At 39.7% G+C, this 25402-nt stretch overlaps 1 protein-coding gene across 1 annotated transcript; it reads left to right on the top strand.

Moving 5' to 3' along the window:
• Positions 1–2848: 2848 nt before the first annotated feature.
• il17rb (interleukin 17 receptor B) lies at positions 2849–25388 on the top strand. The gene is made up of 11 exons (XM_008105245.3): positions 2849–3029; positions 8220–8244; positions 10260–10385; positions 13386–13501; positions 17212–17338; positions 17980–18027; positions 18842–18996; positions 19198–19263; positions 20186–20261; positions 21228–21332; positions 22747–25388. The coding sequence occupies exons 1-11, from the start codon at positions 2973–2975 to the stop codon at positions 23310–23312; spliced, it is 1467 nt and encodes a 488-aa protein (XP_008103452.1). The 5' UTR covers positions 2849–2972; the 3' UTR covers positions 23313–25388.
• The last annotated feature ends 14 nt before the right edge of the window (positions 25389–25402 follow it).

Raw genomic sequence — 25402 nt, 5'->3', positions numbered from 1 at the left:
TGTTCAGGTTACACTCTCTCAGCCTCAGAGAAAGGCAAAAGCAAATCTCTAATGAACAAATCTTGTCAAGTGAGGTGGAAACACCATCACAACTGCCAGTTTTGAAGTGAAGCTTGTAATGCAATTCTCCCAGTCTCTGTCCAACATCCTATCCACTCCCCAGGCATTTTAATGAGCATTTTACCCATGTGCTTTCAAAAGGGAATGCTGTGGATCTGACATATCTCAGTTTGAGTACGGCCTTTGACAAGGTTCCCCATGGCATTATCACAAGGAAGCTAATAAAATGTGGGCTAGACAATGCTACTGTTAGGTGGATTGGGAATTGGTTAAGCAACCAAACCCAATGAGTGCTTACCAATGGGTTCTCTTTATCCTGGAGAGAAGTGACCAGTGGGGTGCCACAGGGGTCCGTCTTGGGTCCAGTGCTATTCAACATCTATATAGATAACTTGGACGATGGGATAGAAGGCATGCTTATCAAATTTGCAAATGATACCAAATTGGGAGGGATCGCTAATAGCTCAGAGGACTGGATCAGAATCCAACACAACCTTAACAGATTAGAGAGCTGGGCAAAAATTAACACATTTTTGAGTGGGAAAGAGGCAGCCAGCAAGACGCAGGTGCCTTGTGTCTTATGTATTACTGTACATCTTATTTATCTTTTGTGGATTGTAACTCTGAGCGCAAACTGACATTTTGTAAGCCTCTCTGAGTGCCTTTGTGGCTGAATAGCGGAGTAAAAAAATACTCTAGATAATAAATAGAATTCCAACAAAGAGCAATAAATTCAAATTGCAGTAAAAGAGATTCTATTTGTACATTGGAAAGAACTTTGTAGTAGTAAAAGCTATTTGACAGTGGACTACACCGCCTGGGAGTGTGGAATAGTCCTCTTCTCTGTGAGGTTTTAAGCAGAGGCTGGAGTGCCGTCTGTCGGAAGTACTTTGCAAGTGTGCTCCTGCCTGGCAGAATGGGGATTGGACTGGATGGCCCTTGGGGTCTCTTCCAGCTCCAGGCTGCCATGATTCTGGGCCCCTTCTACACTGACCATTCAATGCTGTTTCAAACTGATATTTGAAGAAAATAGTTCCACTGTACAGATAATTACACAAGAACCAGTCTGAGGCAGGGATGGTGATGACCCAAACCATGGAGCACTGTTGTACATGAAGGACTTCCTTTTGCAGGCTTCTGTGGAAGTTTGTTGTTTGCATTAAATGGCCAGAGTAGCAAAGCGCTTTGCTACTCTGCTGCTGAGTATGCATGCTCAGTGTGGAACACATCTCACCACATTAAAATGGTGGATGTGGCTCTTAATGAGATATGCCGCATTATCACAGGATGTCTTCTCCCCACACCACTGGAGAAATTATACTGTTTCGCACAGGCATGGGTAAACTTTTTTCTTTTGGGGCCACGTTGTAAGCCCGGATGGGAGGGCTGGGCCAGGAGAGAGGATGGGCCTGGGAGGAGAGGGGTCCGGGACAGGATGGGGCCAGGGCAGGGCCTGGGTCATCCTCAGGTTCTCCTCCTAGCAGAAGGATGGGGCTGCTTGCCCTATATTTATGCCGGGAGGAAGGCAGGTCACTCAGTGACTGCCCCCATCCTCCCCCCAATCCTCCTCCCCATCCTTTTCCCCTGATCCTTAGGCTGTCCCCTTGGCATTATGCCAGGAGGAGTCTGAGACAGGCTCTCAGCTGCCATGTACCTTCTTCGATCTGTTGTCCCAGCATAAGGATGGGGCCACTCGTGCCTCCCCCTATCTTTTTGGCATAAGGATATGGAGGGCCACTGTATCCTGCCAAAAATGAGGAGGGCCTGAGGTAACTACCCAGTGGGCCACATCCTGCCCCTAGGCCTTAGTTTGCCCATGCCTGGTTTAGCAGGTATTGCACCACCTGACATTTGCTGGGAAGTAGCAGCCAACCATGAAAGGACCAAGGCAGTGACATCTCTGGCTCATCCCCTATTCGGATATTAGCCAGCATGCCAACACTTTAAATAAAAAAATAGCTTTCTAAGATCTACAGAGATACTTGCATGAACACCTCAGCAAGCGAGAGTCCAAAAGTGGCAGGCTAAAACCCGGAAATTTAATCCATGGCTGAGACCAGGTGAGCGACTCCCCCCTGAGCACACAGAAGACTGGGCGCCTTGGAAGGCACTGAACAGACTGCGCTCTGGCACCCCTAGATGCAGAGCCAACCTCAAGAAATGGGGCTACAAAGTGGAGTCTGTGACATGCAAGTGTGGGGAAGAGCAAACCACAGACCACGGACTTCAATGCGATCTGAGCCCTGCCCACATGCACAATAGAGAGCCTTCTTACAGCCACGACAGAGGCACTCCAAGTGGCCAGATTCTGGTCGAAGGACATTTAGTATCATGCCAAGTTTTTGACTTTCTTTGTGTTTCTAAATACATTACAACTGTACCCTCGGTTTTGCTTCTGATACGATAAATAAATAAATGAAAAGGCCAGTGTAAATGGAGCCCTAATCAAACCCAGTTGATTGGCATTTTCAAAGAGGCAGATCATCTCGTGTGTTTTGCGTAAGAGGGGCCGACTTTTTCCTCCCCGCTGCCACTTTTTTTTGCCTGCCAAAAAAAGCAGACAAGAGGACATTGGGAAATCCACTCACGTGTGCCAACTGGGGGCAAGGCAGGTGCTGCTCTAGGGATTCCCCCGAGGAAGGAAGCAGCCGGCCCAGTTGGGCGACCTCGAAAGCCAATCGGGAGCCCTTTCCCAGCGAGGAAGAGGGTGCGCGCCTGGCTCCCCGCGCTTGACGACGGCGAGCGACTGACTGGTGGCGAGAGAGGTGCCTGCCTGCGGGAGGGGGGGGGGCAGGGGCGGGAAGGCATAAATTGGGGCACGGAAGCCCGCCAGCCCCATCTTCCCGCAGGTCAGACAGAGAAGAAAGCCAGTGTTTTGCCTCCGCCGCCGAAACTCGCCTGGCGCGGAGGGGATGCTGTGGCTGCTGCTCTTCCTGAGCGCGGCGCCGACTTTGGGAGGAGCCCAGCCGGTAAGCGAAGCCTTTGGCGCCCCAGCAGCCTTCGAGGAACCCATTTCTCCAGTCGCTCCCACACAGAGTCCTGCCACCCACGAGGGCAGCCGCGCTAGAGAATGAATGCAGCTCGACACCACTTGATCTACGCTGGGATCACGGGGGTTGGGTGTCCTTTGGCAAGGTCTTTCGCCTTCCCTGACAAAGAGCCCGGGTGCCTCATCCAACCACAACTCCCAGGATGTGTTCTCGAAGGCTTTCATGGCCGGGATCCCTGGGTTGTTGCATGTTTTCCGGGCTGTATGGCCATGTTCCAGAAGTATTCTCTCCTGACGTTTCGCCCACATCTATGGCAGGCATCCTCAGAGGTTGTGAGGATGCCTGCTATAGATGTGGGCGAAACGTCAGGAGAGAATACTTCGGGAACATGGCTATACAGCCCGGAAAACATGCAACAACCCTGTAACTCCCAGGATCCCATCGCATGGAGCCCTGGGAGGAAAAGCGAGGTCGAGCCGCATTCAGTTTACAGTGCAGAGGCACCCCAGGTTTGGAGGTTTCCAAGGTACTGTACCTCTTTTGTGAGCCCGCTCTCCAAATAGGCATCAACGAGGTCATCCTCAGATTTATTTACTCCCCAAAGCCTTTCTGAAAGATTGGAAACTGGATTGCTGTGAGTTTTCTGGGCGGTATGGCCATGTTCCAGAAGCATTCTCTCCTGGCGTTTCGCCCCATTTATGGCAGGCATCCTCGGAGGTTGTGAGGTCTGCTGGAAGCTAGGCTGGTGGGGTTTATATATCTGTGGACTTACGTCCAGAGTGGGAGAAAGAACTCTTGTCTGCCTGAGGCAAGTGAATGTTTGGATTGGCCATCTTGATTAGCATTGAATAGCATTGCAGCTTCAAAGTCTGGCTGCTTCCTGCCTGGGGGAATCCTTTGTTGAGAGGTGTTAACTGGTCCTTATTGTTTCATGTCTGGAATTCCCCTGTCTTCTGCGGACTGCATCACACCAGAGCTTGGATCCACTTTAAATCCGCTTTAGGGAGGGGGCTTTAAACAGCTCAGCCGGACAGGTCCTGGGCCTCACCAAACTACAAACCCCAGAATTCTGCCAGAGGCAGAAACCGGATTTAAAGTGGATTCATGCTCTAGTGTGATGAGGCACTGAGCGTTGTTCTTTATTTACTGGCCACTTGCAACATTCACACTTGCTTCAGGCAGACAAGAGTTCTTTCTCCCACCCTGGACCTTCCACAGATATATAAACCACACCTGCCTAGTTTTCAACCAGACCTCACAACCCTTGAGGATGCCTGCCATAGATATGGGTGAAACGTCAGGAGAGAATGCTTCTGGAACATCACCGTACACAGCCCAGAAAACTCACAGCAGCCCAGTGATTCCTGCCATGAAAGCCTTTGACAACAGTTTGGAAACTGTTTATGGACTTTTTGAGCAAGGGGAAATATATGTTTATGGTTATTAGTAATTAGCTTGGTTGTTTAGTTGGATCTGTAGTGGTAGAAGAATATTTTGTGTATTTTTTTCTTTTGTCACATTTTGGACTGGAGGAGGAAGGGTCAAAGACTTTCTGTGTTTTGCTTTACCCCAAACAAAACGCTCTTATCACTGCTGTGCCACCCTTTCTGCTTTACATACCACAAGAAACACAATAAACCTTTCACTGCTGTCACGCAGTGAAATAAACATAATCAACAGACTCCTTTGCATTCTCCCAAGAGAACAACTCTAACCTGCTTTATCCTGAATGCACAGGCTTCTGCCTATTCAGAAAGGTGTATACTTGGCCCTCTATTCCACAGATTCTGCAACCACAGATTCCACCATCCATGGCTTGAATAGATAGATAGATATATTCCAGAATGCAAACCTCAAGTTTGCCATTTTATTTGAGGAATACCATTTTACAACCTCAACTTGAGCATCCATGGATTTTGATATCCATGATGGATCCTGCAATCAAACCCTGATCCTGATATCAAGAACCCACTGTCAAATGTACTCCATGTAATTTTTTTTAGAAAAAGAAAATGTATTCATGGCCGAGTAGGGATTTGAACCTTGTTCTCCAGAGTGACAGTCCAACATTCAAATCAGTATACCATGCTGGCTCCAGGTACAAATGGTACACAACTCCAAATACCAAGTTTGTTTCCAGAAGCTACCAAATCCAAAAGAATAGAGATATGAGTTATAGGTGGCAGCACTTTGTTGGCTAGAAGTGGAATATTATGTACAGAACAAAACTATCAAAATGTATTGACTTACTTTGTTACGGGGCTTGGAAAATTGCATTATATAGCAAAAAAATACATATCAGAGCAACTTCCATCCTCTTGTCCTTTAGAAATTTTTTTTGTAACCTTCCCAATGTGGAATAGCTTTTAATTAATGATGACAGAAGCCTAGTAACTTCACTTTATAATCATATTTATCTTCCTGACAATTTTGTATAGTTTTACTCCTTTTAATGACAATTTCATATTCAACGCTACCCTATGGGATTATTTTAATGGCTTAAATTTACATTTCATGCTTAGCTGTTGTAAACTGCCTTGGGTTCTTGGAGAAAGGCGGTAAAGAAATTTCCTAGTAAATAAATAATAAATAAGTATCTTCAACACGTTTTGGGGTGTTCCTGTAAAAATTGTTCAAATGGATTTGGTACCTTTTCGAAACAAGTCCCACAAATAAGATGTCAAAAACATCTCCAAATGTTGCAAACCAATGTTGGGCGTGCTAAGATAAAGAGGACATTTTTGTTTCATATGTGGTGAATTTGAAAGAAGACAAAAGCTATGGTCTAAGAATTATATGTTAATTCAAAAATAATTTATAGGTAGATTTTTTTATGTTATCAGAAATATTTTTGTTGAGCATTATGGATTAAAGAAATGGATAGTAAATATGGATGAGTTCTTCCATACGTAGGAATAACAGCAAAATATTGTTTACTAAAACTTGGAAATGAACTGAAGCACCAATGATGGAAGAAGTTGCTGAATTACCATGGTGAAACTAAAACCCAAGTTAGGATAAACCAAATAAAGACTTTCTGAAAGACTTTGAGCAATAAACAGTCTAAGGTTACAGTTATTTGCAATTAGTAGGATTATTTAGTTTGCTCTATAATAGAAGAATAATACATTTTTTCTTTTGTATTTTTTTTCTATTATTACAATTTGGATTGCGGTGTCAGAGCCATTTTGTGTTTTAGTTAGTGTTTTGATTTTTACTATTGTGTTTTAGCTGTAGGTTTTGTTTAGCTTAGTTTTTCTAGTGTGCCTTAGATTGTGAATTAGAAAAATGTACAGTTGGGCCTTCAGTTTTGCAAGTTTAGTGATCCAGCCTCCCCCACCCTACCCTGATGTAAAAATGCAAATATTTCTGGCACACTCTCAGGGATGGTAAGGGGCTGGGGTGAGATGACATACTGTCACTGCTGTCCAGGTGTGTGTGTGTGTGTGTGTGTGTGTGTGTTTGTGTGTTTGTGTGTGTTTGTGGAGTGGCTCTCTGACTCCCATGCCCTTATCTTCACCCACCCATCCACCGCCACCTTTTTCTGTGCCTGTCCACTCACTCTCCTTACAACTCACTCACTCTTTCACTTTCTCGTCTCCTGTCTCTTTCTCTTGTGGCCAGGGCACACCTCAGCTGCCAGTTCCTGGGCTTTGGAAGGCTTACTCCTTCTTCTCTTGCTATACATGCCTATTGGAAGACAGGAACTGGGCTCCCCTTCCTTTCTCCACCTGCCCAGTTGCCCACTGTCTCTCCACCTGAGCTTCACTGCCTTTCTTTGCTCCTACCTGCTGCCTCTGCTGCTCCCCTACGCCATTTTTCATAGGGATGTACAATCCTCAGTCTCGCAAGGCTTGCAGGCCCTATTAAAAATGGCTCAGGGCAGCAGCAGAGTTGCACCATAGTGCAACAATGGACATGAAACCCACAAAAGTGGAAAGCAGAAGAGAGTAGTTCTCTTTTCAAAAGCCCTGTCAAACATGCACCATGTTCACATCCCCTGCCTTTAAGTTGCTCTTCATCTTTTTTAGGAAGGAAAAAAGGGTTATTTAAGAGGCTCAGCGGCATGAATTGTAGTTTTTATATGTTCTGATGTACACCCACATTTCTTAACAGAGTTAAGGATGGGGAACTGTTTTAGGTAGGAACAGACCATCAGGAATTGTACTGATGAATTGCTATATGGCCATGTTCCAGAAGCATTCTCTCCTAAAGTTTCATCCACATCTATGGCAGGCATCCTCAGAGGTTGTGAGGTATATTGGGAACTAGGCTAGTGAGGTTTATATATCTGTGGAAGGTCCAGTGTGGGATAAAAAACTCTTGTCTGCTGGAGGAGCATGTGAATGTTGCATTTATTCACCTTGATTAGCATTTGATGGCCTTGCGGCTTCAAGGCCTGGCTGATTCCTACCTGAGGGACTCCTTTGTTGGGAGGTGTTAGCTGCCCCTGATTGTATTGATGGATTCTCTGGTCTTCCAGACATGTTTTCCTCCAGTTTTTCCTGGAGATGTCAGGCATTGACATTGAGTGAGTTTTTATGAGTAAAACAGGTATTCTGTTACTGAGCTAAAGCCCTTATTTCCATCCTTTATGAATGTGGGAACCAGCATAGTGTAGTGGGTTGAGCATTGGATTTGAACTCTGGAGACTAGGGTTTGAATTGCTACTCAATCATGAAAACCTCTTGGATGACAATGAGCAGGTCACACTGACTGTGGCCCCTTCTACACTTCCATATAATCCAGATTATCAAATCAGATAATCCCCATTATTTGCTTTGAACTGAATTATATGAGTCTACACTGCTGTATAATCCAGTTCAAATCAGATAATCTGGATTTTATATGGCAGTATCAAAGGGGCCTATGGCTGGATCTACACTGCTCTGTATCCTAGGATCTGATCCCAGATTATCTGCTTTGAACTGGATTATATGTGTCTACACTGCCTGATAATATGGGAGAAGAAGATAATCTGGGATCAGATCCTGGGATATAAGGCAGTGTTGAATCTGCCAGAGAGTCTACTGTATCTTTAATACAGTCAAAGGTAAAGAAGATAGTGACATTGCTGTGAACACTGTTATCTGAAATTCATGTGACAGTTTTATAACATTCTCTTTTTTCTTTAAAATTAATTTCTGGTTATCTTTTTCCCTTTTACAGTTTATTGTGTGTCATGTAGAAAATGGTATGTATAAATAAAACAAGCATTTTAGATGTTAATAGTGCAACACAGTATATAGGTTGTATGCTTATTACCATTGCCGTATTTTATACATAGAATAAACTAGTTTCGATCATTGGTCACAAAGGTTTAAAATTATTTGTTTGGAGTTTTTAGAATGAAAAATGGAGAATGAATCCAAATTAAGAAATGAAAAACAGAATATTGAAGTTTAATGTTGTCTTTAGGAAGTGCGAACATATTCAGGGTTTTTTATGTGCTTTCTTCATTATTTCAAGAAAAAGAATGCTGTTTGACCACGTTAACTGCCATGCTATGATACCATGGGAGTTGTAGTTTCCCAGGATCTTTAGCCTTCTCTGCCAAAGATTGTTGGTGTCTTACCAAACTACAAATCCCATGGGTTCATAGAATTGAGCCATGGCAGTTCAAGTGGTGTCAAACTGCATTTTATTAATTTTATTTGTATAGGAGATTTCTATGCTGCCTTTCTCCAAGTGGACTCAAGGCGGCTCACATAATCTTAAAATATACATTGTAACATAAAATCAAAACTAAAAACAAATAATAAAAGCTCCAAGAATGCTCAACAGCATCATTTATTTATTTATTTATTAGCTACATTTATATGCCGCCCTTCTCACCCCGAAAGGGACTCAGAGCGGCTTACAAATTAAATTTACATACAATATTATATTAGCATAGTACAATACTGGTAATAAATTACTATATTGTACTGTATCAATATATTGTAATATTATTAGTAATATTACAGGTAAAATATAATATATAATTAATCTTATTATATTGTATTATTAGTATTATATCATATTACAATATTAGTAATATTAGTAATAATAATAATAATAATAATTAGTAATAATAATACTAATATTATTAGTATTATATCGTATCATCCATATTATAAACAATAAAGTTATAATCAATTTAAAATTCCTCATACGGCCATAAAGTGCTTAGTTAAGGCTATTTCAAATAGGAAAGTCTTCACATAGTGTAGTCAATGAAAGGCACAGGAAATGTTTTCAACACAGTAGATTTCTAGAGTGTTTTCAAGAGACTAATCCTATGGTACAGATGCATTAATCCTATAGTGTAGATGCACCCCTAGTCATACCTTCATATGCACTAACTTGGTATCCAAAAGGAGCATCTGGTTATTTTTTAAAAAGTAAAAAAACAAACAAAACTTTTTTAGGAATATCAGCAACAGGTCCACTTTTCCTTCTGAACGTAAGTTGCTTTTTTCCTTAAAATTCTGCATTTCATCCTCTTAAGCTAATGAATATCAAAATTATATACAATAATATTTCTAATGTTCATTTCAGACTTTTTCTAAGCTTATAAAACTTTCATGGTAACTGATGCTTATTGTTTTAAAACATCATTACAAATAGATGATCTCTCAAAAAGCACAAACTGTATAGTAGAGTTCTGGTTATCCGACATAAACGGGCGGGCCGAATGTCGGATAAGCAAAACTGTTGGATAATAGGGAGGCCATATTATCCCTCCCAGCAAGCTGGGTGCTTGCTGGAGAGAAGAATCCCGTCCCTCTGGCAAACACCCTGTTTAGAGGAGCATGGGGCATGTTGCTGCCTGTAGAAGCCCGGGGCATGTTGCTAGGCAGCAACATGCCCCGGGCTTCTCCAATGTGCAGGGTGCTTACTGAAGGGAAGAGTCTTGTCCCTCCAGCATGCACCCAGTTTAGAGAAGCCCGGGGTATGTTCCTGCCTAGCAACATGCACCAGGCTTTTCCAAAGTGCCGTGTGCTTGCCGGAGGGACGAGACTTTTCCCTCCAGGCAAGCACCCGGCACTTTGGAGAAGCCCACTGTGCGTTGCTGCCTAGCAATGCAGAGTGGTCTTCTCCCCAGCTCTGGGTGCTTGCTGGGAGGGAAAGTCTGTGACAGCCATGTCTGCACGTCGGATAATATGGTAGGTTGGATAACTGGAAGTCGGATAACCAGAACTCTACTGTAATCTTCTATTTTGCAAGGGCCTTCTCCTGAATTGTGGAGGAAGCACAATTTCACACCGTCAGATCTTTCAAATATCAGTGCTGAGATTGTTGAGATGGATGGGATATGCCAGCTTAATATCACATGGATTCTGAAGGCAGATGGTAAGTCTGATGGCAGGGCAATAGACGTATGGCAAAACTGCTGTGCTCCACTTGGGTCATAGATAATGTGCTCTGTTACGATGTTTTTTGCTCTGACTTTTCTTAGGGTGTATCTACACTGTTGAATGCGGTTTGGTATCACTTTAACTGCCATAATGCAGTGCTATGGAATCCTGGGAGTTGTAGTTTTACAAGGTATTTAACCTTCTCTGCCAAAGAGTTTTGGGGCCTTGCCAAACTGTAGCTCCAAGGATTACATAGCATTGAGCCATGGCAGTTAAAGTACCGTCAACCTGCAGTAATTCAGTAGTGTAGATGTGTCCCCTATTTGTTCCAGATACCGTATTTCCTTTTCAAACCCAACAATAGAGTCATTTTATCAGCCTAGAATCATTTTAAGGGAATTTATTTATGCCTTAGGCATTTTTGGCTATTGTTTAGTCATTTAATTTCTTTTTTTAGCATACAGCAGAGGTATACCTGAATGCTGCCATTATATTATTTTTTTTCATTTGCAAAAGCAAAAACATTATTATTTTCTTCATTTGCAAAAGCAAAAGCATGAGTGAAACAGTAAGTGGAAATAAATATATGCCCTACCTATATGCAGAAGTTCCCCAGAATTCATTTTGGGCAAACGCTACGTTTCCTGATAGAAACTCTATTTCTCTGCCAATTCCAGTTTTAGTCTGTCATTTCCTAAATACCCTGAAGGCACCAGATTGTATCTGATCATGGAAGCTAAACTAAAATCTTCTGCAAAAGAAAGACAGCTAGATCAATATGTACTATGCATAAATAAGGAAGAATTACTATTTGCACTTGCGTTTTCAGCTTTAGGAATGGGTATTCTGTACCTGGTTGGTTGATTGATATTTTAATGGTTGTAAATTCTTGTCTTATCATATTACTGTTTTATCTTTTATATTGTGAATTGTATTTATGCTGTGGTTTTTGCTAAGTTGTATTGTTTGGGCCTTGTCCCATGTGAGCCGTGCTGAGTCCCTGTAGGGAGATGGTGGTGGGGTATAAAGTTTTTATTATTATTATTATTATTATTATTATTATTATTATTATTATTCATGTTAATCTGCATTTTGTGAAATAAGGCAGGGAAAGGGTGGTGTAATGTGTTTGTATGTGTTGTATTGTGTTAGCATCTGTTATACTATAGTAATTTTTTTAGTGTTTGGAATGATTATTGTTGAGATGTATAAAAGCATCACTATAATAATAAAAATGCTACTGATCCTTTTTTAACGGATTTGGCTGCCACTAGATCTAGTATATATTTTTGTTTTAGCCATATGCCTTACCTATAGATCTCTCCCCAAATATGATGTTCAGTGGTGTGATTGTATGCACACTTTTGCCATTTTGGTGTAAAATGTACATGAACAAAAAGCAAGTTGCGAGCGAATATTCCCTTGAAGTATATGTTCTCCTAGAAACTCTTGGGCCCATCCAGGCAGGGCCCAAAATGCGCACGCTCTCATGCTTTTACCAGAGGTGCCCAAACAATGCATGTGGTAAAAGCAAATTAATTCAAGACAAAGCAGGGAAACCCTGCTTTATCTTGAATTAATTAGATAACCCGGTAGATCTGGGCCTTCCTGAAAGGCCTGGTTCTAATGGGCTACGGGCCCTGTGGGGACAGCCCAATTCGCTTCTTTGGGCTCAATGACCCCAAAGAAGTGGGCAGCCACCCCCTCCCCAAATCCTTCTCTAAAAGCCTTAAAAGTACAGGGAAACTTACCAGGCCACCATTAGGCCTCCAGAGGATTCCTTGAATGTACCAATGTTGCTCTAGGGGGTGGGGAGTGCGGGGAGGCAAAACAGCCTTCTTGCACAACATTGGCACATTCCAAGAGCCAAAACCCGGTAAGTTTTCCTGTATTTTTAAGACTTTTAGAGGGGGATGTGGAGTGACTCCATTGCAGCATAATAGTTACCCACAGGAAAGCCCATTTCCCCCCAGGTTGTGGTGACTTAAATCCTCTTCAGAGCAGGTTTCTTAAACCCGTTCAGAAGCGGGTTTAATGTGTGTCTGAAAGCACCCCTCGTTTTTTTTTAAATTTCGTGTCAAAAGCATTGCATAATAAATAAGTTGAAAAGTGATAAAATAAAGGAATCACAAACATCTAAATAGTTTTAGACCAAAAGTGGGCAACAGCAATTGCATTGTCTGTAGCTTTAAACAACTCCTCCTTCATGCATGAGGCAGGGCATTGTGGGCAAGCATACATATGAGGAGTTGTTTGTTCTGCTCCACAGTCACACAAGGTGGAGGATTCCTCCAGGTAGTGCCATCTTGCCAGGTTGTCTTTTGATCTGCCCACTCCACTTCTCAGTCTATTTAGGGACTTCCAAATTGCCCATTCTTGGTTTGCCCCTGGAGGCAGACCCTCATGGGGGGCCATCCAGTTGGGATTGCCTGGTTTAGCTGCCCAGAGGGACACCCTTGCTGTTGCTGGGGGAACATCAAGAGGAGTAGAGATTCTCATGAAGCTCCTCCTTGACTTGAGTCTACTGGGAGGAGGCTGATAGTCATGCAGTGGGTGGCTTTCACAATGTTCAACCTTATTTCTCTCACAGTTAGTAGCAACTTCCTGTTGCACATGGGGGGGGGGGCAATGCCAGCTAACTTGTAGAGTTTATCAACAGGTGTAGGTTTAAGGCATCCTGTGATTATTCTGCATGTTTCGTTCAGTGAAGAAACACTGTGGTGCTTTTTTGCCTTGCTTTCCGTGTCTTTCATTTTATGGTCCCTGCTTCAGTTGCATACACAAAATACTTGATTTCCCTATGGAAAGGCAATCTGCATACAACAGATGTGCTTTTACCACCATTCGTACTGTACAGACAAACAAGACAGAAAACAGAGATCACAATGAAATGTAGTTCTGCTACTGTTTAACTATTCATTTAGAACATCTTTCAGTAGCTGTATCTGAACTAATCTTGGGTCTTCTGCTTCTTTCCCTTCTTTCTTATTTCCAGCCAGTATCTTGTATCTGAATGCCACCAAAATATGTGTGACACCTGGAAGACCATACTGTGTTAGATGCCATTACATAGGAAAGTTTCAAAACCAAACCAGACCTGATCTTCAGAATGTAAGTATATTTTTAAAGGGTATGGTACTAGGCCACTGTTGGACTGTTGTTAACTGTGGTCAAGTCAACTTTGACTTATGAAAATCCCATGAATAGGCAGCCTCTAAATAACCCGATCTTCAAGAGTTTTGCTCATGTTGTGGCTTCTTTGATTGAGTTGATCCATCTGAAATGCAGTCTTTTTCTGCTGCCTTCTATCTTACCAAGCATTTTTTTTGAGTGAGTCATTTCTTCTTATTTATGTGGTCAAAATGCAAAAGGCTCATTATTCATCTTGGTTTCTATGGAAAGTTCAGCTTCATAGGACCCATTGATTTGTTTTTTATCAGTTCACTGTACCAGTAATAATAGTAGTATTATTATTAGTAATAATAATAATAATAATAATAATTTATTATTATTATTATTATTATTATTATTATTATTATTATTATTTATAATCTGTCTCTCCCTGTGGCTTGAGGCAGGGTATAACATTGTTAAAATAAGAGATAAAACAATATTAAAACACATACAACAAGATACACAGAGTTAAAATATAAAATTAAAAATCCACTGATGAAATGCAAGTTAAAATTCACAAGTTAAAATTGACTGGGTAGGCCTGCCAGAAGAGATAGGTCTTAAGTTATGTCTTAAATTCTGACAGCTTTGCATCAACACATTTTGAATTATTTTCTTCTTACCATCTTTCTTTAGTGTTCTGATTTCATAATCATACAGAGAAATAGGAAATATGATAATATGGACAATCCTAAATTTAGTATTCAATGAGATAGCTTGACACTTCAGAATTATGTCTAGTTCCGTCATAGCTGCCTTTCCTAGCATAAGTTTTTTTTCCCCTGATTTCTTGATTACAGTCCGATTAAAGACTGAGCCAAGGTATGACAAAAATTGAACCATTTTAATGTTTTTGTCATTCTTTAAAGTAATTTAAATAACCTGTGGCATTTGTTTAGTATTCTTAATGCTCAGCTGTAAACTTGCTGTTGCACTTTTTATTGGCTTTCTTTAGTAATCATTCCAAGTCTTTGCTAGTTTCTGCCAGTATGGTGTTAGTACAGATCTCTGTGTTGGAACAGGATTCTCCCATATTTTAGCAATATCAGCCCATATGACTTTTGATTGATGAGCTGAAAGAGCAGATATATGTGGTTCAGAACAATATTCAGTAAAATTTAGACATTATTGTAACTCGTGTTTTAAAGTTTACTGTTGGAATGGCAAGGCTGGGGATACTTAATGCAGGGTGGCTCAAGGCCTGGGGAACCGTTGCCATGAAAGTCACACAACAGCATAAATAATTGGCTCAATGGCAGTAACGGATCACAATTTGCATGAAGTATACTATATATGTCAAAATACAAGTCAGTATGGATAGATATTTTCTGCATTGTCATAATTTGACTACTTCTTGATGAGAGTTAAGTCTTGGAGCAGCTTGATTCCTCCACAGGATGGTGGGTCCAATTAAAATGATCTTCTCAGTCCTTGGAACTGGATGGAACCAATTCAGAGATGTTATATTGACATCACTACTGTTTCTGTTCATTTCCAGTTTGTTCTTTGGGAATCTACGGCTAGATTAGTATCATGTAAGCTAGCAAATGACCATTCTGGAAGGCATATATTTATAGGATGTATATTTTAGTTCTGAATAACAAGTGGAAATTTATGTGGTGAAACCAAAATAATAATAATACTTATATCCCTCCACCATATCCCAAAAGGGACTTGGGGTGGCTTACAAAAGCAAGTAGTAGTGTAACAGAATACACAAGGTATAGTGAAATACATATAACAGTGTCAATTTACATAAAACAATTATATATAAAACAGTATATAAAACCCTTATTCAATATTTTATTGAATAAAATATTCAATAAAACACAGCAAGCTGCAGCTAAAAATAAGCCGTATCAATTTTGGTTACATAAAGTGCAGGAGTCAAACAGTTTGCTTGGTCCTCAATTTTTAACTGATGTTTTAATCAAATTCGAAGGCCTACATGAAGAGTCATGCTTTCAAGTTTTTCTGAAAACATTGGTGTGTGGGGGCTAGCCTCATTTCTCTGGGGAGGGCATTCCAAAGCTGAGAGGCCACCATCGAGAAAGCCCTCTCCCTTGTCCCCAACTGCACTTGAGACGGAGGTGGGACCGAGAGGAGGGCTTCCCCAGCAGATCTTAGAGCTCGCACCCATTCTTAGAGGGAGATAGTTTCTTATTTAAGTATCCCAGCTTAAGAGTAGATTTGATAGAGCAAGTAGATTTGTATTAAGCCAGCAGCATTTTCCATCTTCCAGTTGATCTGACTTTCTCCAGCCTTAATTAGGTTCTAAAGGGAAAAAAGGCTTAAGGAAACCAAAAGTAGACTTGAGTATGAAAGAGTTGTTGGCTCAGTTTCATTGTGATGCTGAGAATAGACCTCTAGATTTTGAATTTATTTATTTATTTATTTATTTATTTATTTACAGCACTTATATTCCGCCCTTCTCACCCCAAAGGGGACTCAGTGTGAATCACATTACACATATAGGCAAACATTCAATGCCTTTTAATATAGAACAAAGACAAGACAAACATAGGCTCCGAGCGGGCATTGAACTCATGATCTCCTGGTCAGAGTGATTCATTGCAGCTGGTTGCAGCTTGCTTGCTCTCCAGCCTGCGCCACAGCCCGGGTCAATTTCAAGGGCACCCAGTTATTTGGCTTCATTGCTTTGCCCTTGATTCTGGCTGGTGGATCATATGAATTTTAGTAAAGATTTTTTAAAAGATCTAAAAACTGATGTTTGCTTTTGTTCTAGTTTTTAATATTTTGTTCTTCTAATGGTTAATAGGAAGCTCTTCTACATGCCAGATTCTTAATACATCTACTTTGTTTGGGTAGAAGATACCTTCAAGAGACCTTTGGATGTATATTGCCAATATATTTATAAATGAATAAGTAAGTGAATTATGTTCCCCAAACTAAGCTTTGAATTGACCCAGATTGTACACTGATATGGCAGACTGTGGAGGAACCTGAGCACCATATTAATTAAACCTGAGCTTAAGTTTTGATACAAGTCACTTAATTTTACAGACTCCAGGCCAATAATCCTACAACCATATCAACAGTGTGCTGTCGAAGGCTTTCATGGCAGGAATCACAGGGTTGTTGTGTGTTTTCCAGACTGTATGGCCATGTTCCAGAAGTATTCTCTCCTGACATTTTGCCCACATCTATGGCAGGCATCCTCAGAATTGTGAAGTATATGGAAAAACTAAGCAAGGAAGGTTTATATATCTGTGGAAGGTCGAGGGTTGGGGAAAGACCGCTTTTCTGTTGGAGGCCAGTGTGAATGTGGAGGCAGGCATCCTCACAACCTCAGAGGATGCCTGCCATAGATGTGGGCAAACCGTTGAGAGAGAATACGTTTGGAACATGGTTATACAGCCCAGAAAACACACAGCAACCCCAACCATATCAACAATTCTTGCACCAAACTTCCTTGTAGGACCATCCTTGGCATCATGTCCAACTCAATGCTTTGTTTTGGCACAAGGCTGACACTAGTGGAGTGTGGAAAATGAGAGATATGATTTTGCACAGCACTTTTGTTTGCTTGCATTCTGGCACCTTAATTTTACATGTATGTAAAAATACAGCATAGTTTGGAAAACTCTGAAAGGACAGTATGACCTTGAATGCTTGTTTCTTTTCAGTGGCAATTTCACTATGTTGGATTTCCTGTAGAAGAGAATAAACAATACATTATTTCTGCTTATAATCTACCGCCAGCAAATTTAAATGAAGATCATCCAACAAAAAAAGCATACCTACGTTCTCCAGGTAACCGAACAAATACTGCTGAAATAAATTAACCTGACAATTACTTTCCTATAATAGTTAAAAGGAGGGCAAGATTTGATACCATTAATATGTATGTTACATATTTACAGCACAAAAAAAATAATGGTTTGGATCTGGCAAAACTTTCCTCAATGTAAAAAGCTTTTTAAAACCAATTGAATATATGAATGTGGATATCATATTGTGTGCAAGTGGTGATAGGTGTGCAACTGTGTAATGTGCAGAAAGGCCCTTCGTGTAACTTTTGAAAACTTTGTTACATAAATTCATGAAAGACATTTCTAATTTGTGAGGCTAGAGGCTAAACTAAACACAATGTAGCAGCCAACCGTTCCTCCTTTTCCTTTCCCTTTAACTTATATAAAACACATTTTAGTGGACTGAGAGCACTGTATGGGCAAAGGGTTTAAGACTCTATCCCCTTCCCCCATCTCAGTGCCATCCTGGCAACAGGATTCCACCCACTGCTACCAAGGTAATGTTGAACAGCGCATACTGCCAGCACATGCTTCCTAATTTAGTGCTACAGTAATTGAAATATTTTTACTAGTTTGCACCCCTTGATGGGAAAAGTTTTCACAATATCTAAATATATAAATTAACTCTTTATTTCAATGTAGATTGTCAAAATGACATTTTGAAACATTGCAACTCCTGCATAGAAAAAGGTAAGCTCTAAGTCATTTTTACTAATGTTTTTGTCCTTAACAAGATAGAACAATCTCTCTAACTTCAAATAATATTTCTAAATACTAGTGACCCAGAAAACCCAGTGTTTCACAATTGCAGGAATACTAATTACTTTGGGTCAGACGAGACAAGGCAGTTTTTTGACCAGGGTCAATACTTGGTTCTTAATATTTAGTTTTCAGGGTCCAATTGTTATGTTTTGCACATGTGTAGAGCATCTAGAGAAGGCTGAGAAAAATACAACCCTCTCCAAATACTGGACTGTAATGCCTTGCCAGAATAGCCACTGGTAAAGGATGCTGAAGCTTTAGTTTCCCAACATATAGAGGGGCACATGTTCTCCACTCCTATTCTAAAGCTAAGTGTACCTATATGCTCATCCTGGCACATGGTCGCTACTTTCCAACTTACTTCATTTCTAACTGTTGCAGCTTCTGCCATGTTTTTATTTCTCAGGTTTCAAGGAATGTTTTACCCCTGCATTTCCTCATTGGCAAGGAGTTGGACTTAAATGGCCCTTGAGATCTCCCCTATCCTGGTGATTCTATTTTTCTTCCCCCCTTCTTCCTATAGGATTTTCATTCATTTCATTTTGTGTATTTATTTTGTCCTAGGCTTCTGTCCACTTGTCACCCACATGCCTAATTGTGAGGTGTTGCTAGGCACACTTTTTACCTTTTTTTGCCTTGGTGCCATGATGTTTTGACTTTTAAGAATGAATAAAATCATTGTACATTCTGACTTAGTGAGTCGACTAGTTGAAATAACCTGACATTTCTTTGTATTTCTCAGGAAGTTTGTGGGACCCAAATATAACTATATGCTACAGAGAATCAGAAGTGGAAGTGAATTTTACAGCTAGTCGCTTTTGTCCTGAATATAAAATCCTCCTTTATGAATCTGATATATTCAGTGATCCCACAGTACTTGATGTGTTTACATCTAAGGTATTTTCTTGTTCATAAGATACAAAATGGGGATTAGTTAAAAAGTAAAATATTAGTTTTAAAGAGTCTTATAGGTAAAGCCTTTGGGTAAAGTGTAAAAATAAAAGGTATTGTACATGTAAGTGTTATTATTATTATTTTAAAAAATTATACAAGTAAAATTTATATAATATATTTTTTCTGGATTTTTCCATGTCACAGGGGAATGATACGAGGATTTCTAAAAGAATGCCAGTGAATGATCAAAGGAGCAAAATCTTTATAGATGTAAGGTTTTAAGATTAACTAAAAAGAAAAACTATATTAATAATCCATGAGAATTTTACATATTGTTTCCAGTGAATATTTCATGTGCATTACTTTCTGCTAGTGATTATATTTAAAGTGAGGTTATTCTTTTATCTGTGGGAGAGGAATTTAGAATAGAAATATAGTGGTGGAAATGGATGTTCTTCAAATCCTATGTAGCTGCTCCCACCCCAAGGGTTCAAATATTGTTAGAAAAAAATAAAAACAATTGTAGCACTTCAAAGGCTAACATATTTGTTTGTATGCTTTCAGGGATTAGCTCTCACTTCATCCATGAAAGCTTATGTCACATAAAACGTGTTAGTCCTTAATGTGCCACAATATTTATGAAACTAAGTTGTTCTTGTTACAACAGGTTAGAATGTCTGCTCTTCTGGGAATAGTTTTCTTTTTAAAAAGAACGCAACAGCAGCAGCAGAAACAAATTCCCTACAAGTTGCACTGTTCTGTCTTTTTGTATTTCACATTTATTACACACATGAATAATAGTTTTTCATGTACTCTAAAGCGAGACACTTGATTTAAATGTCACTTATTCTTAAATGAGGTACCACAGGAATTCAATCATTAACGTACTGTAGTTCTTGTCTAAGAATGCATGTGTGGGATTGCACTGTACTTTCTTTTTGTGTTACGTTTGAATGGGAGGGGGGGCACAAATTCTCAGGCAATACTAAAATGTCTCATTGGTTAGAGGGATCATCTCTAGAAATTTGCTAGCTCCTCCAGCAAACTCTATAGTAACCCCTGGCAAATGCATGCATTGAGGACATAGGAAATTCCTAGAAATGACATATTGTGTTAGATGCATGTATCACTCCTGTGTGTATAGGAGTTGTACTCTAGTTCTATACTAATCATGGCTTTCTTTCTCCCACAGTTAATTCCTTTTTTTCCAAGATGTCGAGGTAACTGCCGAAGACACTCAGAGTATCAAGAACAATGTACTAGATCAGGTCAGTTAGGACATTCATACTTTTGATTCATTGATAGAGATGGTGAACTATAGCCAGAGAGTCATACTAAGATAAGGAGGAAGCACTGGTTTAAATCCTCACCCAGTTCTATGTGTGGACACTTGGAGAAAAGCAGGAAATAATTAGGAGTAACCCTGGTGAATTAGACTCTGATCCAGCATCCTTTTCCAAGTACTAGCCATCCAGGATCTTCTGGGAAGTCTACACACAAGAAATAAAGCAATAGATCACCCTTATTTGTGTGGACACCTGATTGGCATAGCCCTCTGTGGCCCAGCTCTCTCTCATATTTCTGCATTGTGTCTTTCTTGATGCATAATGGAGTGTGTAAACAGATACCCATGAGTATTGGGCAGGAGAAGCAAATAATGAGAAAGCTCCCAATTAGAAGATAGATTTTGAACTGAAGTAATGTACAACTCATTTTTATGCTAAAATCATGCCCAAAGAAGAGGTTTAATAGGACAACCCCTCCCCTGATTATTATGGGGATGCAAACATAAATATGGATGTGCAAAGATATATGAGATTTTAGCAATGATGTAATGTGATGTAGCTGCAAATAGTGATGACTGTTATACATAAAAAATCTAAAAATATAGCAACTTTTATGCTGACTTTGTTCTACATATTATTTTTATTACTGCCATCATCTGATACTGAGAATATACTGTCTCTGAATTTAGAGGTTTCGTTTAATTCTTGATTACTACACAAACTTCACCATGATGTGCACGATGTGTGTAGGGTCAACAGGGCCAATGTGGACTGGGAGAATGTGATGCCAAACAAAAATTTTTATCAGTGTACACTAGCCTATCTATTTGCATCTTACTATCCCTTCATAAAATTGACAATGCATTTCTCTCTTATTAGGAGTAAAATTTTACCTGTTTGAAGTTGTTTCATGAGCATTTATTTATAAGTCTAATTTTTCTACCCTAGATGAACCTGAAATAGCTTTGCCAGGCAAATATGTTTGCATATCAGTGGCTTTACTTCTGATCATATGCACATTTGCAGCTGTACTGTATTTCAAAAGGAAGCATGGTAAGAGTTTCTTTCATTCTAAAGAGAAAAACCATAAGACCATTTTAGAACCTGCTTTCTGTTGACTGAGCTACTCCACAGATTGCAATCTATAACATATGATGATTCACCATACTTAGGTAAAGGTGAAGATTTCCCCCTAACATTAAGTCTAGTTGTTTCCGACTCTGGGTGTTGGGGCTCATCTCCATTTCTAAGAACCGGTGTTGTCTGTAGACACCTCCAAGTTCATGTGGCCAGCATAACTGCATGGAGCGCTGTTATCTTCCCACCGGAGCAGTACCTATTGATCTACTCACATTTGCATATTTTTGAACTGCTAGGTTGGCAGAAGCTAGGGCTAATAGCGGGAGCTCACCCTTCTCCCCGAATTTGAACCACTGACCTTTTGGTCAGCAAGTTCAGCAGCTCCGTGGTTTAACCCGCTGTGCCCCCGAGGGCTCTAGTCACCATAAGGCACATCTATACATATTACTGAGGCTGATCTGGAATAGTAATACTCTGGATTTGCCTTGTGGACAGTTGCACTTCCTATCATTGTCCCACAGCTGTAGTGGTGCAGAGTTCCCACCATCCAGTGGGGCTAAAACTGGTTTGGCCCCACAGGACAGACACCTTATCTTGGATGTTCCTGTTGCCACTGCCAGACTGCCATGGGGCTTTGGGGCGGCTACTGGCAGTCAGTGGGTTATTTCATCATGGGTATGTGTGGGAATGTCATCTCACACCTCCTCAAATGTTTGAGGTATAGAAGAAACAAAGCTTTATTAACATTTGGCTTTCATTTATTCCCTTTCTGCAAAAATAAGTATATTTGAAATCAGTCAATTGGAATAGTCTTTTCTATTGTGATAAATTTGTCTCTCAGCTTATCTTTTTGGATCCATTATAATATCACATGCTTTTGATCAGATCCAGTGATCCTTGAGCACTTTCCCCTCTTCTCTTGCATCTGGATTTGCAGAGGAATTTTATATTAGTGCAGATGGCCACAGTGAATGTGTGCCACTGGATCACACCCCATGTGTTACATTGTATGTTCCTAGACAATACTGGTTTCTGTATTTCTTTTTGTGTGCCTTCAAGTCGTTTCCTATTTACAATGACCCTAAAGTAATCTTATTGTAGACTTATTGTGGCTGACAGTGTGTCTTTCTGAAGGTAACACAGTAGGTTTCAATGGCCGAGAGAAGATCCGAACCCTAGTATTCAAAGGCATAATCCAGCACTCAAACCACAGCACTATACTGTCACTTGTCAATACATTTCTCTCTCTCTCTCATCTATCTTTTTAAAATATGCATTTGTAGAAAATTGCTTTAAATGCCCAGGATAACAAATTATTTTTTAAAGCTACTTAAATCTGTTTGTTCCAGAAGGCTTTAACAGTGTGTGCTTTTAATTTTCTTAACAGGTACAGCCAAAAACTGGATTTTTTTCTATCATAAGGTGAAACCAATACCTATCAGAATCCTTATTGTATATTCCCTGGATGCTTGTTTCCAACATATAGTCCTTGTGTTTGCTGAATTTCTTCATGAACGTTGCCGGAGCGATGTCGTAATAGATGTATGGCAAAGAAGGAAAATTGCTGAAACAGGACCAGTGCAGTGGCTTGCTTCTCAGAAAGAGATGGCGGATAAAATCATTTTTCTCAGCCAAAGCCATATGAGTACAGTTTGCGATTCAGTTTGCGAAAAAACAATTGAAAACAACAAAAACTCCGAATGTATGTTCACTCTTGCACTGAACCTCTTCTGCAGTGACTTGAAAAATCAATCTTCTCTTCACAAATATATGGTTGTGTCTTTTAATGAAACACATCAGGCTAAGTGTATCCCAAGTCTTTTGAACAGTTGTCCAAAATATTTTCTAATGAAAGATATTGACTCCTTTTGCAGAGACCTCTCCCTTTCGCAGCATGAGGGAACAAAGACAAAGTGCAGTTGGAGATCTAAGATGAAATTCTCGAGTCTATAATATCATACTTGAAGCAAATTACTAATATAGGACTATGTCCAGGGCAAGAGGAATCATGCAGCCCCCAGATGTTGCTGTATTACACTTCACATCAGCTTTAATAATGAGGAATGCTGGGACTTGCAATTTCAATATTTGGAGGGCTGCATGACTATAGGACCAAGGCTGTAGCCACACTGCAGAATTATCAATCTGATACCACATTAAGTACCAAGGCTCAGTGCTATGGAATTCTGTGCTTTAATCATTCACACTGATTAAAAGTCCAGGTTTTGTTCCTATTCTTTCTGGGTTTTTTTTTTTTTTGGAGAAGCATACATTTGACTTATCCCAGACTATTTTCAGCCCATGAAGATCTGAAGTTCTGGGGGAAAATGCTACTTTGAAATAGCAATCCCAAGATATCTCAAGAAATGTTTAGAAGTTGGAAGAGAGATCTGCAGCTACAACTGAAACAAAAAGTCCTGGAAGGTAACAGAACTTTCAGCCAGTGTGGATAGGCCTTCAAAGCACTAATTGCTTGGGTCAAATGAGTCATTCTTCCTAAACTGATGGAAACAATGTCCTTTTCTAATGATGCCTACGGGAAGAATGGTTTTGTTTGTGTCTGTGTGTAAACTGTGTGTAGGTTTTTTCCTGTGCCTGCACTTAAATTAGGGAACTCTTACATCAGGACTATCTGACTATCTCAAAAACTAAGATTTGTTTTAAAAAATTAAGCTTGTATTCCACTTTTCAATATCTGTATATCTTGTCTTTAGATTTGTTGCTCCTTTTGTTTCTTAAAAATTGCTTTTACCATTTTCTGTATTATATTTGGAGATCTGTTTTAAAACTGTTATAAGCAACTTCGAATGCTGTTTACATAGTGGAAGGATAACACACACATTATCTAAAATAAAAAGAAGTGCTATTGCTATTTTTAAGAACAGTTTTGGTGTTTCTATTTTACTGTTTTTATCCTGCTGCTGGAAGATTTCAAAACACTGACTACAATTTCTGAAAAGAAACAGTAGTACATATACTTATTACTTGTTGATATCACAATATTACAGAACTTTTTATGGATTTTGTTGTTGTTGCTACCAGTGTAAACCTGTAAAATAGTTTCAATGATTAAACACTGCAAATATTGATTTAGCAGCAAGTTAAGCCTGATAGATGACCTGTTTCTAAGTTGTTCTTCAAGCCAGATATTCAAGATGTACAAATCTCTTAAACATATTTTGCTGTGTTTTCAGTCTTGTGCCCTCTGTGCCACCAAACATAGAGAAATCAAGGATTGCTATAGAAGTAGCAGTAAACGTCGGTTCCATTTTTGTTGGTGCTTATGGCACTCTTTTCCAGGAAGCCAGCAAGCTCAATCTGTTATTTGAAAGCTAATTTTGCTAAGCTACTTAATCATAGTATGATATTTCAGTAAGAAAAGAGGTTTTTCATATATGTATTTTTAAAAATTGGTACATGAAAAAATAATATTGTAGAATGGATGGAAAATGGATCTGTTTGAATTAAAGATCAATCAACAGACTTGTTAAAAAGAAACTATAAAATGTATATACATATCTGGCAACTGTTTACAGATTATGTGAAAAAGGAAACGAGATATTGTAACTATAGGCTTTTTTTTACTGGAAGGGAAGATGGCAAACATAATAGACATAGTTTAAAGAAGAGGAATATTGTATATGCATACTTCAGTCAATTTTAATGAGTGATAGGGATAAGAATAGTGTACTGTTTTTGTCTATTTTTTACAATTAAAATGTATCAATAATGTATTTTAAAAAGAAAAATAATATTGATATTTGTTTGAGTAGTGTGGAGACTTGAGTATCTTAGTTAACCAAAGTTCTGGAAGTTGCAGCTATTGCAAATAAGCATTCCTGCAACAGTCAACAAGAGACCCATATATGACAGATGACTTGCTGCTGAATGTTTCTTCAAGTCAATCCAGCAAAGAGATATCAAAAAACTACAAATGCCTCAAAAAGGATTATGTAAAAAATGTATTTTTCTTTTGCTAAAAAGTAACATTGGACTCTATGGAAAAATAAAGATGGGTTTGGCAGTCAATGATTTGTTTCTTG

Source organism: Anolis carolinensis, chromosome 2 (genome assembly GCF_035594765.1).
Source record: "Anolis carolinensis isolate JA03-04 chromosome 2, rAnoCar3.1.pri, whole genome shotgun sequence".
NCBI classification, from domain to species: domain Eukaryota; kingdom Metazoa; phylum Chordata; class Lepidosauria; order Squamata; family Dactyloidae; genus Anolis; species Anolis carolinensis.
This window is presented reverse-complemented; position numbering and strand designations above follow the sequence as displayed.